The sequence below is a fragment of the Pelobates fuscus genome, chromosome 2, assembly GCF_036172605.1.
Source record: "Pelobates fuscus isolate aPelFus1 chromosome 2, aPelFus1.pri, whole genome shotgun sequence".
NCBI lineage: Eukaryota > Metazoa > Chordata > Amphibia > Anura > Pelobatidae > Pelobates > Pelobates fuscus.
This window is the reverse complement of record NC_086318.1, coordinates 215,222,561-215,234,994: the sequence shown is the minus strand read 5'-3', so window position 1 is coordinate 215,234,994 and position 12,434 is coordinate 215,222,561. Positions and strand designations below refer to the sequence as shown.

Below are 12,434 nucleotides of genomic sequence, written 5' to 3'. Positions count from 1 at the left end.
TGGTTCTTGTAATCCACCTATGAAGCACTCTTTCCTAGTCTTGGGTGAAGAACCGAAGGCGTCCTCCCATTCTTATGGCGTCAAAACTTCCTCTTTTGTCATGCCTGTTGGATTCCTGTCAAGACCACTGGCTGTTTATTTGAGGTACATAGTTGGTCTCCCATACAAGTACTAACCAGGCCCGAGTCTGGATGGCTTCTGAGATCTGACGAGATCAGGGATTTTCAGGCTGGTATGGCCATAGGCCATCATGCTTTTGAAACCTGCAAAACCGCCCTGGTAACGAAAGGACCTCTGACCCTTGTACTGAAAACTTTAATATCCCTGGGTTCTTGAATCCAGAGGCAGGGCTTTCTTCGTATCAGACATCTGTCTAACAATGTCTTCCAAAGGAGTGCCAAAAAAAAATAAAAAAATTTTTGTTCCTTTCAAAGGGTAATTCACATAAGGATGCCTTAGACGCAGAGTCAGCTGTCCATGTTCGTAGCCAAAGAGCTCTTCTGGCTACTGACGACAAACCCATAATCCTCGCTGATAAACAAAGAAAACTCATCTTTCAGTAGGAACAAGAGATGGGAAGGATCTGTATCAGATTTCCCATAATGGAATCTTCCAGGGCTAGTAGCCAAACGCTCTGAGCTCTGAGGACCGCTGAACCTGCAAATTCAGCTCTGCACTGATATCCTGCGGCCTGGAATATTCTACTACACGAAGTTTCGGCCCGTTCGTCCATTGGGTCTTTAAGCCCTGAGACTTCGCCAATGGGTATAGTGGTTTTCTTTGATAGCTGGTCAATCTGAACATCCACTTAGGAAGATCTTCCCATTTTTCTCCAGACTGTAGCTTGACTTGAACGTACGTCTTTCAAGATTCTTTCATTCTCTATGATGGAGATCCAAGATTTAAGGAGACATTGGGAAACCTTTAACCTTACCCTTGGTAGGTTCAGTTTCTTGTACCGCCGTCGTCACTTCTTTAATACATTTCTTCAGCTCTTCTGGTGGAAACCCCTCCTCCACACTTGAAGCCAAGCTGGAAATATCCGAAGGCGAAGAGACGTCAGACACAGAAGGAGATCTATTCCTCCTACGCTGTGTGGGCAGTTTCTCCCGAATAGCTTCAAATGTCTGGGACAAATTTTCCTGAAACCAGCCCAGGAAGGATGCCATATCAGTCTGCTCGGCTTTTACTAGCCGATCCGTTGCGCACTGATTGCATGTATTTTTGCGACATCCGTCAGGTAGAGGTAACGCACATTCCAGACAACATAAGTGCTAAGATTTACTTGTGGTGTTTGGAACAGAAGTTGACATCTTGTCTATATCTGTCTTATCTGGAGACATAGGACTTATTCTAGAAGCATGCATAAAAACAAAAGGTGAAAAAAAAGGAGAGTTCAATAGTTAAACCTCACCTTAAATCACCTAAGATCCGTGTAGGAGGGCAGGTGACACGGAGAACCAGAACTGTACACCCACCCTTGGGGTCAGGAAGGTCCTGCACAGCCATGTATCCAAATTTTAAATTTGGCGCCAAACACCGTTTCGCGCATGCTCAGTAGCGTGATTCTGTGTTTGGTGGAACGCAAAGCCTCCCGGGCGTGCGTTCCACCGCTGTGCGCATGCGTAATGAGCAATGAAGGAGAACCGCCTGGGAACTCAGTCAGAAAAAACCACAAAAGACAGTACCCGGTCACGTTCCGTAACGCGAACCCGGAAGTACTGTTGCCGCTCAGTTCCCGCCCGGGAAACTATCGGGCACTCACCTCCCGGTCAGCAACCTGTGCTGAACGCACCAAATCTCCACCTGCACTGTGGGGGAACCTGTCCGTCCCGTTGCCGGGACAAGAAGAACTGGTGAGTGTCTCTGAGTTACAGCTTATATGGAGGCAGCAGGCGGAGCACAGCATTTAAATTCTAAAGAAGGGGGAGCTTCTTGTCCAGAATCCTAAGGAACATCCCACTTGTAAGTACTGCCACTATACGAAGGGAAAAAAATGTTGGGTAGACAGATTAATCTTCACCTCCTACCCCCAACTTTAAATAAAAAAACAAGGTGGACATCCTTATGCACCCCCTTTTTGGGGGGCTAAAGATAAGAAGATTTACCAAAAAGAAGACATCTAATGGAAAGTATATATAATTTTTTTTACAGTTATTAGTTTTAATGCCCCATCCCCCAATTAATTATTACTAGGGGAGCAGGTAGGGTTAATGTAGTTTATTGAGGGTGGGTAGAAGATTGGGGACCTCTTGTCACTTGGGGAGGTGAGACTATGGCATGTCCACCCCCCATTGTATATTATAATTTGAGCTCCAACTCACCACCCATGGTTGTGGGACTCTACTTCCCCATTGAGTATTATAATTATAAGCATAGCAGACTTTCTAATTTGTCCATTGATACAAAGGATCTCTATGCGGAGATGCTGATTGACCAGGGCTGTTTTTTTACTTGTGCTGACTCTACCCCTGATATGCCTCCTTGACAGTCTCAGTCAATCCTACGGGGAAGCATTGTGATTGGTTCACAGAATCACTTCTGATGATGTCAGGCATGCACTAATGAGTCACAATCCCTGACGGACACATACTGCCAGACATCCAGATACACATGCAGACGAACAGGTACAAACACTGACACACACATAGATACATGGTAGATACAGAGGCACACACAATAACACATTTAACAGATACGCATACAGACATACATGCAAGTTTACATTTTTTTAGCCACCCTCCTGTTTCCTACCTTTTGGATGCAGGAGGGCGACTTCCCAGGAGTCCAATCTGGTGGTTGAGGCTGTTGGGAGTCAGAGGTACTCCTAGTCTGCGCTCCCCTCCATTCTATCCTCTCCCTCCTGGCTGGCTCAGTGTTATCTGGGAGGAAGTAACAGGCTTTCACTTTCTCCCAGGCTGAGATTATTAACCCCTTAAGGACACATGACATGTGTGACATGTCATGATTCCCTTTTATTCCAGAAGTTTGGTCTTTAAGGGGTTAAAGTGGCCCAGTTATGCTGTTTAAGAGCAGCAGAGCACAACTGGGCCCCTGAAAATACATTCCAATTGGGTGGCCCTACATGCATGGGCAGCCAGATGGGACTGCTCAGCACACAAGCTCCAATGCAGTTGCACCAGCGACAGTTCCGCTGCTGAGAAAAACTTGACTGGTTTGCCCAAAGCATTTGCCTTAACCCAACTAAATTCCTGGCACCCAGGAATATGTATTATTTAAATGATAGGGTGACCTGTGTTAAATGAATGTCTCTTCTAGGGAATAGCCATGTCCAGCATTGTTTATTAGGATTGCTCAATTTCACTTATATACCAAGTGGCCTGAACGCTTCAACTGTCAGTTAAAATAAAAAATAAATAAAAAAATGAAACATTTTCTGAGGGGCATTGCTTTATAATGTTTTTATATAAACCACTCAGCTTTCCTTCTAAAAACTTTGTATTTAAGTTGAGGCCTTAACATGTTAAACCAGAACGTATATTTCACAAAATAAAAGGTAAAAATATTATGCTATGAACTGTGTATTTATTGTTATCTACATGATTTTCTGCAGTTATCTTAATATAAGCCAGTAACATCAATTAGTGTGGACATTTTAAGTGACTGGCTACAGTGCCTTTCTTTAAACGTTTAATACATAAGTATATTTGTATCAATGGTTTGTTGCTTGATGATTAACTCTCAAACATCGTTATTCACTAAATTCAATTTTAAAAGTAACTTAATGTGCTAAAATTCAGAGTTTAGTGAATAACAGTACAAGACTCTAAACAAAAAAAATGCATTACACAAAATTTTAACTCTTGTAACAACTTTAGTAAAATAAAAACAAAAACACAAACAAAAGGTCATAATTATAAAAAAAAAAACAATTTAAAAAGTATCAGACAATTGACATCTCCTGATGAAATTGAGTTTTCTTCTTTAGCTTTCCATCATTTTTAGCCTTTGGATTTTTTCAAAACTATCTGAAAAACAAATGCAAGCATGTAAAATAAATATCTGTTTAATGAATGAGTTAATATTCAACCAGAAAATCAAACAATCCAATATAAAAGCTTCACAGATCCTCATTTGATAGTTTAAGCACACTGTAGTGGTTATGATGCTGGGAGTACCCTGGTGCGGTTCCCCAGTAATAGGCCAAAAAGATTTGCAATGGTTTTCCCTCCTCACTAGTCCAGGTAAAAACAGTCTGCATTGCTATCGTGTGACATCTCTGCGGATCTCATCATTTATTAATGTCTTGATCTGTGCATGGAATATGCTGTATGTGGAATTGCACTGAATGGGCTGTATATGGAATTGCATTTCTGGCAACAATATAAAATATCTCTGTATAGGCTACATTTTATACTGAAATGCTGCATATACAGACTCCAAACACCATGACAACATTATATCACTGAAGTCAAAATTGTGCTTGGGGTAACTCTTTAAATAAATAAAAACATTTATATAAATTTAAAAAGACAAAACTCTGACACAAGACTACAAGGGAAGAGTACAAGACTTTACCCCTCATTTGACATCACCATTTGCACCAATATGAAATGTGGTCTGTTAATAGTGACATTAAAGTAGGATGCACGAGTGAGAGAAAAAGGCAAGGCATTTTATAGAGTAGATGCAGCATTGAAGATGTTCTGGAGACACTAGTGGGTGTAGAAGAGGTGCAATTCCTGGGCAGAAGAATAGGGATGGTGGGAGAGTATTTGGAGAGAACGGCAGAGATACAGGTCTGGCAGTCTACTGTTTGAGCTAATTAGGCATGGATGACAGTGTGAATATTATCCTGGAACAGGTGTGGCACTAGTAGAGAGACTGGTAGTATGAAGAAGCAGATGGCTGGCAAGTAAGGTAAATGCAACTAGCAGAAGAATTTATGCAGAGGGGATAGCAAAGCAAGACTTAGCTACAGTAATCCATACAGGGTATTACTAGATGGGCAATTAGAATTTTGGTGGTTTATGATTTTACAAAAAGACAGTACCTGTTTTTTTTTTTCATGTCGTATATAGCATCAATACCATAGGGTATTCAGCTCTATAAGACAGGTCTGTTTGATTAAAAACAACCGCTCCTGTAAAAATTAAAGCATATTGTACGAGAGCTACATCAACGTTGTGAACATAAATAACCCACACATCACTGGATATGAAATGCAAGAATGCAACATGGTCACACATTTACAAAATGGCTAGACATTTTAGCTTTTAATGAAAAATTTGGGAGAAAGGTGTTGCAAGCAGTTATCACTGTGAAGAACTGACACAACCTTTCTAGTGTATTATACATGCTAAATTACTGGGGTACTGCCACTATAGGACCAAAAAAAAAAAAACATTTTACTCACTGTTAATTCATTTTTCTTTAGTATTAGCGGCAGCATGGTTTTCCTCCCTAAGTGTTTAGAAAATTTATACGTGGCATGGTATTTTTGTCCAGGTGATCCTTTGGTATGGGTCAACAGAAATTGTAAGTAGCGACATTAACCCCTTAAGGACTGAGCCAAATGTACAAGTTGTGAACAAAACAAAACGTGAACAAAACCTGGCATTTGCGCTATATGTCTGTCCAACCGTAATTCACCCTTTCATATTAAATGCACCCCCTTATTATATATCATTTTATTCAGGGGAAACAGGGCTTTCATTTAATATCAAATATTTAGCTATGAAACATAATTTAATATGAAAAAAAAATGGGAGAAAATAAGAAATTTAGTTCTACATGACATTTTAACTGTCAATGTCATAATACTGTTTGCTTTTACTGCAATAAAATACACATTCTCACGTGTAAAACAGTATGTACAGGTTTTATGGTGTTTTGGGAAGTTACAGGGTCAAATATAGCACGTTACATTTGAAATTGAAATTTGCCAGATTGGTTACGTTGCCTTTGAGACTGTATAGTAGCCTAGGAATTAAATTTACACCCATAATGGCATACCATTTGCAATAGTAGACAACCCAAGGTATTGCAAATGGGGTATGTCCAGTCTTTTTTAGTAGCCATTTGGTCACAAACACTGGCCAAAGTTAGCGTTAGTATTTGTTTGTGTGAAAAATGCAAAAAACTACTATTTTGGCCAGTGTTTGTGACTAAGTGGCTACTAAAAAAGACTGGACATACCCCATTTGCAATATCTTGGGTTGTCTACTATTGCAAATGGTATGCCATCATAGGGGTAATTTTCATTCTTGGGCTACCATAGGGTCACAAAGGCAACGTAAGTAATCTGGCGAATTTTAATGTGAAAAAAATGAAACACAAACCTTATATTTGATGCTGTAACTTTTGAAAACACCATAAAACCTGTACATGAGGGGTACTGTTGTACTCGGGAGACTTTGCTGAACACAAATATTTGTGTTTCAAAACAGTAAAAAGTATCGCAGCAATAATATCGTCCGTGTAAGTGCTGTTTGTGCGTGAAAAATGCAAAAAACGTCACTTTTACTGGCGATATCATCGTTGTAATACATTTTACTGTTTTGAAACACTAATATTTGTGTTCAGCGAAGTCTCCTGAGTAAAACAGTACCCCCCATGTACAGGTATTATGGTGTCTTTGGAAAGTTATAGGGTTAAATATAGTGCTAGCAAATTAAATTCCCTATACTTTCGGCATGGGTTGTCAGGCAGGTCCTGCTAATTGTAATTAATTAGGATACCTAATTATGTAAAAATATTACATAAATATATTTGTAGAATTAATATATGTATATATATATATATATATATATATATATAAAACTAAATTATTATAGGTATATATATATATATTCGTTCTACATGTATTTTGATATAAATATATATATATTAATATTACAATACAGTTAGAACGAAATAACATCTATTTTTTAATTATTTATTTTTAATTATTTATTTTATTTTATTTTTTAACGTATTAACATATTTTTTTTTATATTATATATAAATATATATAACAATAATTATATATATATAATCAGTCTACGTGTAATTTGAGAGATATATATATATATATATATGATCTAAGTATATAATTATTATTTTTTTTTTTACACTTAATTTAATTTGATTAACTTTTTTTATTTGATTTCAGCCAGCAGGGGGACTGTCATTGCTTTACTTACCCGGTCGCCGGCGATCGCGGTTGGGGGTCTCCCAGGGAGCCCCCCACGGCACGTCCGCCCGCTTCAGCCCCCCCGGCCATGTGATTGTGAGGTCCTCGCAAGGACCTCACTCTCACATGGTCCGGGGGGGCTGAAGAGGGCGGACGTGCCGCGGGGGGCTCCCTGGGAGACCCCCAACCGCGATCGCCGGCGACCGGGTAAGTAAAAAAAAAAAAAAAACGATGGGCGTACAATTACGGCCGGCGGCGTTTAGAGCTGCTTAAAAAAGGACGCAATTGTACGCCCTCCGGTCTTAAAGGGTTAAAGGAATGGTGGGAAGGAACTGTATGTTAAAGCGGCACTGTCATGGCTGAATCCCGTTTTGTTTTTTTAACCCTCCTCCCGACTCCACTACATCTCATTGTCCCACTAGTCACCCCCAAATGCCCCTAAGCCCCCATATTACCTATTTTTTACTCTTTATTTTGTGGCAGGACCTAGGCGCAGCCATATTTGTGTGGGTAGATAAAGTCCCTGTGGAACACGTCATCTGCCCACACTAGATAGCGCTGTGAAATTCCCGCGCATGCCCAGTTAAACACTTGGGCATGCGAATGGGAATTTCATCTATTTATTCATTTGTCAGAAAGACAGGTGTGCAGCTCCCTCCTTGTAATATCTAAAAATAAAAGTGTCAGGGAGCTGTGCTCCCTGCCACTTCCTAAGCCCCCCCATGTCCTCCCTCACTCTATGGGGGTTAATATGACCCGCATAATAGCATAAGGGAGATTAAAATATGCTGCGAGTAGAGGCATGCCTACTAAACAGTGAGCATGAATCCAGATGACATTTGCTCAATCACATGCTTCTCATTTGATGGCACAGGCACAGGAACTGCCTAGATCCATCATTGAATAGAATTGGATGTACACAGTTTCTGCATGTTTTACATGGTAACACCAGACATCAAAATGATGCCAGAATTTCATCTGATTCATCTCAGAAACTGCACTGTTTTCATCTGTAAGGCTGCAGGGGCAGCACCTATGTATCAATAGATCTTCATCAAGATGAAAAGACTGTGTGCTTATATTGTCCTACTAAGTCAAAGCGGCATTACTTGAGTAACAGAATGCAGGGAAGAAGCAGATCATGGAATCAAATGCAACACATCTGGTGAGATTGTAGCATTGTCTCATACCAGGATACTATCCAGGAAGAAATCTGAGAGACACAATGAATAACACATTAGAGAAGAAAAGAGGTCAGCAGACCAGCAGAGGAGAGGTAGAGGAGTATGGCCTTCTGCCACAGTACTTGTTTTACTAAATGGTGGTCAGTGATGGTGACAGATTTGTCTTGAGAGTAAAACACTAGTTGATAAAGATGTCAAATGTATCAAATGCAAATAGTGTGGTGGCACTTATGTATATACTAGTTCAACTGTTGATGACGCCAGTGCTTAGAGATTAAAATTCTGGATAACCTGACAGTTAACATTTCATAATAGATCCTGTTTAAAGTAATTGTGCTACCTTTGAAACGGCTTTGATATGTTCAGGTTTTATCACGGAGGACTTTTCCTCACATGCTTTTAACCGGGACTCAGTGGCCAGCCTTTGGAGAAACAGCAGGCAGTTTAAGTGGATCTAAAGAAGAAATAAAACCTGTGTTAATCTTGAGTGATTTACATGGTAATCAATTACTTAATGCAGCAAATTACATTTAAAATCATTCATACAGGACTTGACAATCCTAGAAAAACAGAGATTCCTATCATTGATTGCTAGTGTTCACCTTTTTAGATTTGCAGAATAATGTAGGATTTACCCATTGAATTGAATCAACATGCCTCCAAACATACAGATTATTTTAATTTCAGCATGTTCACTTGCTATGGGGCTACTAGCCCTAGAATGCTCAGCTAACCACAAACGTCTTTACATTTACAATGAACGCTGAACATTGTGGGCTTTACAGAAGAAATGTCAATTATGAAATTTTAGTTAAACAAAAAAGCTAACTAAAACAAAGAAAAAAGCGCTATATTTTAATCAAATTAATTTTCTTAATTTGCCATACATACAGTGAACAAATTAGTTACACCATGCAAAGCAGTACATAAAGTGCATGCATACACTAATGCTGAGAGAATTTCTCCATGGATGTAGAGCATATCGAAATATAAACACTTTGTTACTAACAGACATTTATTTTCTACAACAATACAACACTTTATAGCAAAAGTTGGAGCCCAGTGATATCGGTTTCTTTTCTACTGCAGGGAGAGGGGGATATTATCAAAATTAAGAGCAAAATGAGGTTGCAGGAAGAGTAGCTGGATGGGATGTCACATTTTACTGTAGTCAACAAGGGTGTATATTTTGCAATATAAGTTAGATGTCAGTTTATTCTTTACCGAACACAAATAAGAGCAAACTGGGAATGAAAATGCAGATACCCCTGACACCCATGGGTTAATAATAGCTGACAGCAGTGGCTACATACATATACAGTGTAACAAATGACAGGACATCAAACAGACACTGACATTGGGTGACATAGAATATAAATCACCAGATAGGACTCCATCGCAATCAGCCAGGAACCCTGGGAGTGGGGACACACACACACACAGTAACAATAAACAAGAGCTCATCACTCTCAGCCAGGGGACACACACACACAGTAACAATAAACAAGAGCTCATCACTCTCAGCCATGGGACACACACACACAGTAACAATAAACAAGAGCTCATCACTCTCAGCCAGGGGACACACACACACAGTAACAATAAACAAGAGCTCATCACTCTCAGCCAGGAACCCTGGGAGTGGAGACACACACACACAGTAACAATAAACAAGAGCTCATCACTCTCAGCCAGGGGACACACACACACACACAGTAACAATAAACAAGAGCTCATCACTCTCAGCCAGGAACCCTGGGTTTCTCACACGCACTGTAATCATAAGCCATACACACAGGGCCACTAACTCTGGTTCGGTAATTGCCATTAGACCGGTCACACATGCATGCAATGTCCTGGCTGAGGTTTATTACCAGCAGGTCAATGTTCGTCTCCATCCGCAGCGTTGGGTTCTGTTTCTTCATGATGGCCTTAATGGCCGTGCGAGGAGCTGTGCGCTTCATGATGGAGGGTCACACCAGGATACGGCGATTTAGTATAAAAACAACCGCGAAGTACGGGCTCCTGGCTGCATCCCGCACTAAGCTCTGTTTCAAACCCAATCGAAGCGGGCAATACCAACAGAAGGCGACGGGTGATGACGTCACACGCTCGGACGCTGCATGATGACGCACAGAGAAGCCGAAAGCTATAGTGGCGGAAAAACTAAATGACGTGCTGGAGCCAGAGCTCTGTACATAGTTGTTCATAACAAACAGTGTATGTCTCTTACTGGGTCCCCAATATAATAATACATATAATAATAAGGTGCAGGTTTTTTTTTTTTTTTAGAAACTGCAATGTTTACATCGAAGGGTCATACTGATATCCATTAGAGCTCGCCACACGGGTCCCCAATGTCACACGGTCACTCCAGTTGTGACCCAGTCCACCCAATCAACCATCAGCCTGAGGAACCTGATGTCAGAATTACTGAGGTAAAGTGCACTGCAGGCACCTGTTTAACTGCACTTGCTATGCCCTTGGAGTTAAATTCATGGTATCTTAAAACCATGCAGAAGCCTTTGATTGGCTGCCCTACCAGGCAGTTTTTCATCCTGTAGCTGCGCTGTATGACAAGCTCCTTTGTGGGAAGAGGCACAAGCAGTGTGCCAAAAACATGCCCAGTATTCACCAAATCCCTCTCTCAGCTGAACTGGCAGGTCTGAATTTTCATGAGACATGGCACAACCAGGCTCCACACTCAAAGCTTTACCTCTGAATATGTTCAAATAATGCAGAGGCTTCACTTCCTTGTATATGCCAAACAAAGCTGTCCAATCTTGGGCAGGAACGAAGTGTATGCATAATAGAATAGGGGATCATCTGCTAAATACAGATTAAATGGAGAGACATAGCGTTTAACTGTGTGAGAGTAAGTGAAGTTTTATAGTTTACAATTGGCCACTCACAAATTGTCAGATGTATGTTTGCACAACTTTCTCCTTGTCACCAGTATATTTATGGGACTTGTGAAGTTGAAAGAAGCATTAACAATAGTTCTGGAGTAGCGTTTACATGAAATATCCCGCTCAGATGCCAAAATCATTGTTAGAAATGCAAATCTGATTTTTTTTTTTTTTTTTTTAATCTCAGGGCTGTGGGAATTTGGCAATTGTGTCCCTCCTATATGTGTATCTTTGCTATGAATTTGTAAGGATACATGGCGAAATTAGATACCTGCCCATTTCAGTTTTTTACATTTTGACTGGCTGATTTGCTGAAATGCGTTCAGTTTACAAATGTAAATACTACCATGTATGTCATATGATATTGTAGTAAAATCCACCTGGCTGTCCAGCATATTTCACTTTCATTGGTTTCCCCAAAGACTTTCGTGTGAACTGAAACGTTCGTCTAATTGTTCCCATACACTGTACTGAAATACGTTATTCACCATACGAACACAAACTACCGAACGCCAGACCACCTTGATGCATAAGTGTGACTTCAATTAACCTCCCTGTTCACTTTCCCATTGAAAAGCATGAATTTGTTGTTAAAGTCCCTGGGTGGCCGCCGTTTTGGGAGCCGAACACGTGGCGGCGGCCATCTTAAACTCCCGAACAGCGGTGTTTTGCCTCGACTAAACGAACACCGCTAAGACCTCCAGAGCTATGGAAGAGACTGATAGAAACTACCGAACGGCCTGCTGTTCAGTAGTTTGAATCCCACGAACAAGGAGATTCATCCGAAGGCAAACACAGCTCTGGATGGCATTGAACTCGGGACTTTTTAGCCACAGAAAAGAGACCGACCGCAAGGCCAAAACTCATGGAACTGTTTTCGTCTGCCTGTGCGGTCGGTCAAAACTTTACACCTCCATAACTCCCAAACCCCTGGTCCGATCTGGGTGATTTTTGAGTATGTTGCTCACCCAGATCAAGGGTGTACCTCATGTATTTGGGGTACATCTGGAACTTGGGGAAAATTGTGTACCTTTTTAATTATGTTAACTGTTTATCTGAGGGAGGAGATGTGTGGGTTGTACCTTGTACCCGATTGGTTATTGTAATAATTATGGTGGGTGTCTCCCTTGCATGGGAGGATTGCATAAAAGCAGGGGTTGTGTGATTAAAGATCAGTTCTGCTCCTGATGCTGTGTGTTGTCCAGT

General features: G+C 40.6%; 1 protein-coding gene across 1 annotated transcript; it reads right to left on the bottom strand.

Annotated features, from left to right (window-relative positions):
* Positions 1–3,905: 3,905 nt before the first annotated feature.
* CENPW (centromere protein W) lies at positions 3,906–10,443 on the bottom strand. Its single transcript, XM_063441167.1, has 3 exons — positions 10,194–10,443; positions 8,660–8,773; positions 3,906–3,989 (listed from the first exon to the last, which is right to left on the bottom strand). The coding sequence occupies exons 1-3, from the start codon at positions 10,281–10,283 to the stop codon at positions 3,963–3,965; spliced, it is 231 nt and encodes a 76-aa protein (XP_063297237.1). The 5' UTR covers positions 10,284–10,443; the 3' UTR covers positions 3,906–3,962.
* Positions 10,444–12,434: the final 1,991 nt, after the last annotated feature.

Bases quoted from the DNA above. Each gene is read 5' to 3' on its own strand.
- CENPW (XM_063441167.1), bottom strand. From the start codon at position 10,283: ATGAAGCGCACAGCTCCTCGCACGGCCATTAAGGCCATCATGAAGAAA. The intron at 8,774-10,193 runs GTAATAAACCTC...TTTCTTCTTTAG, and splicing joins AGACGAACATTGACCTGCTG to ATCCACTTAAACTGCCTGCT. The intron at 3,990-8,659 runs GTAGCACAATTA...TTTGTTTTTCAG, and splicing joins ATATCAAAGCCGTTTCAAAG to ATAGTTTTGAAAAAATCCAA.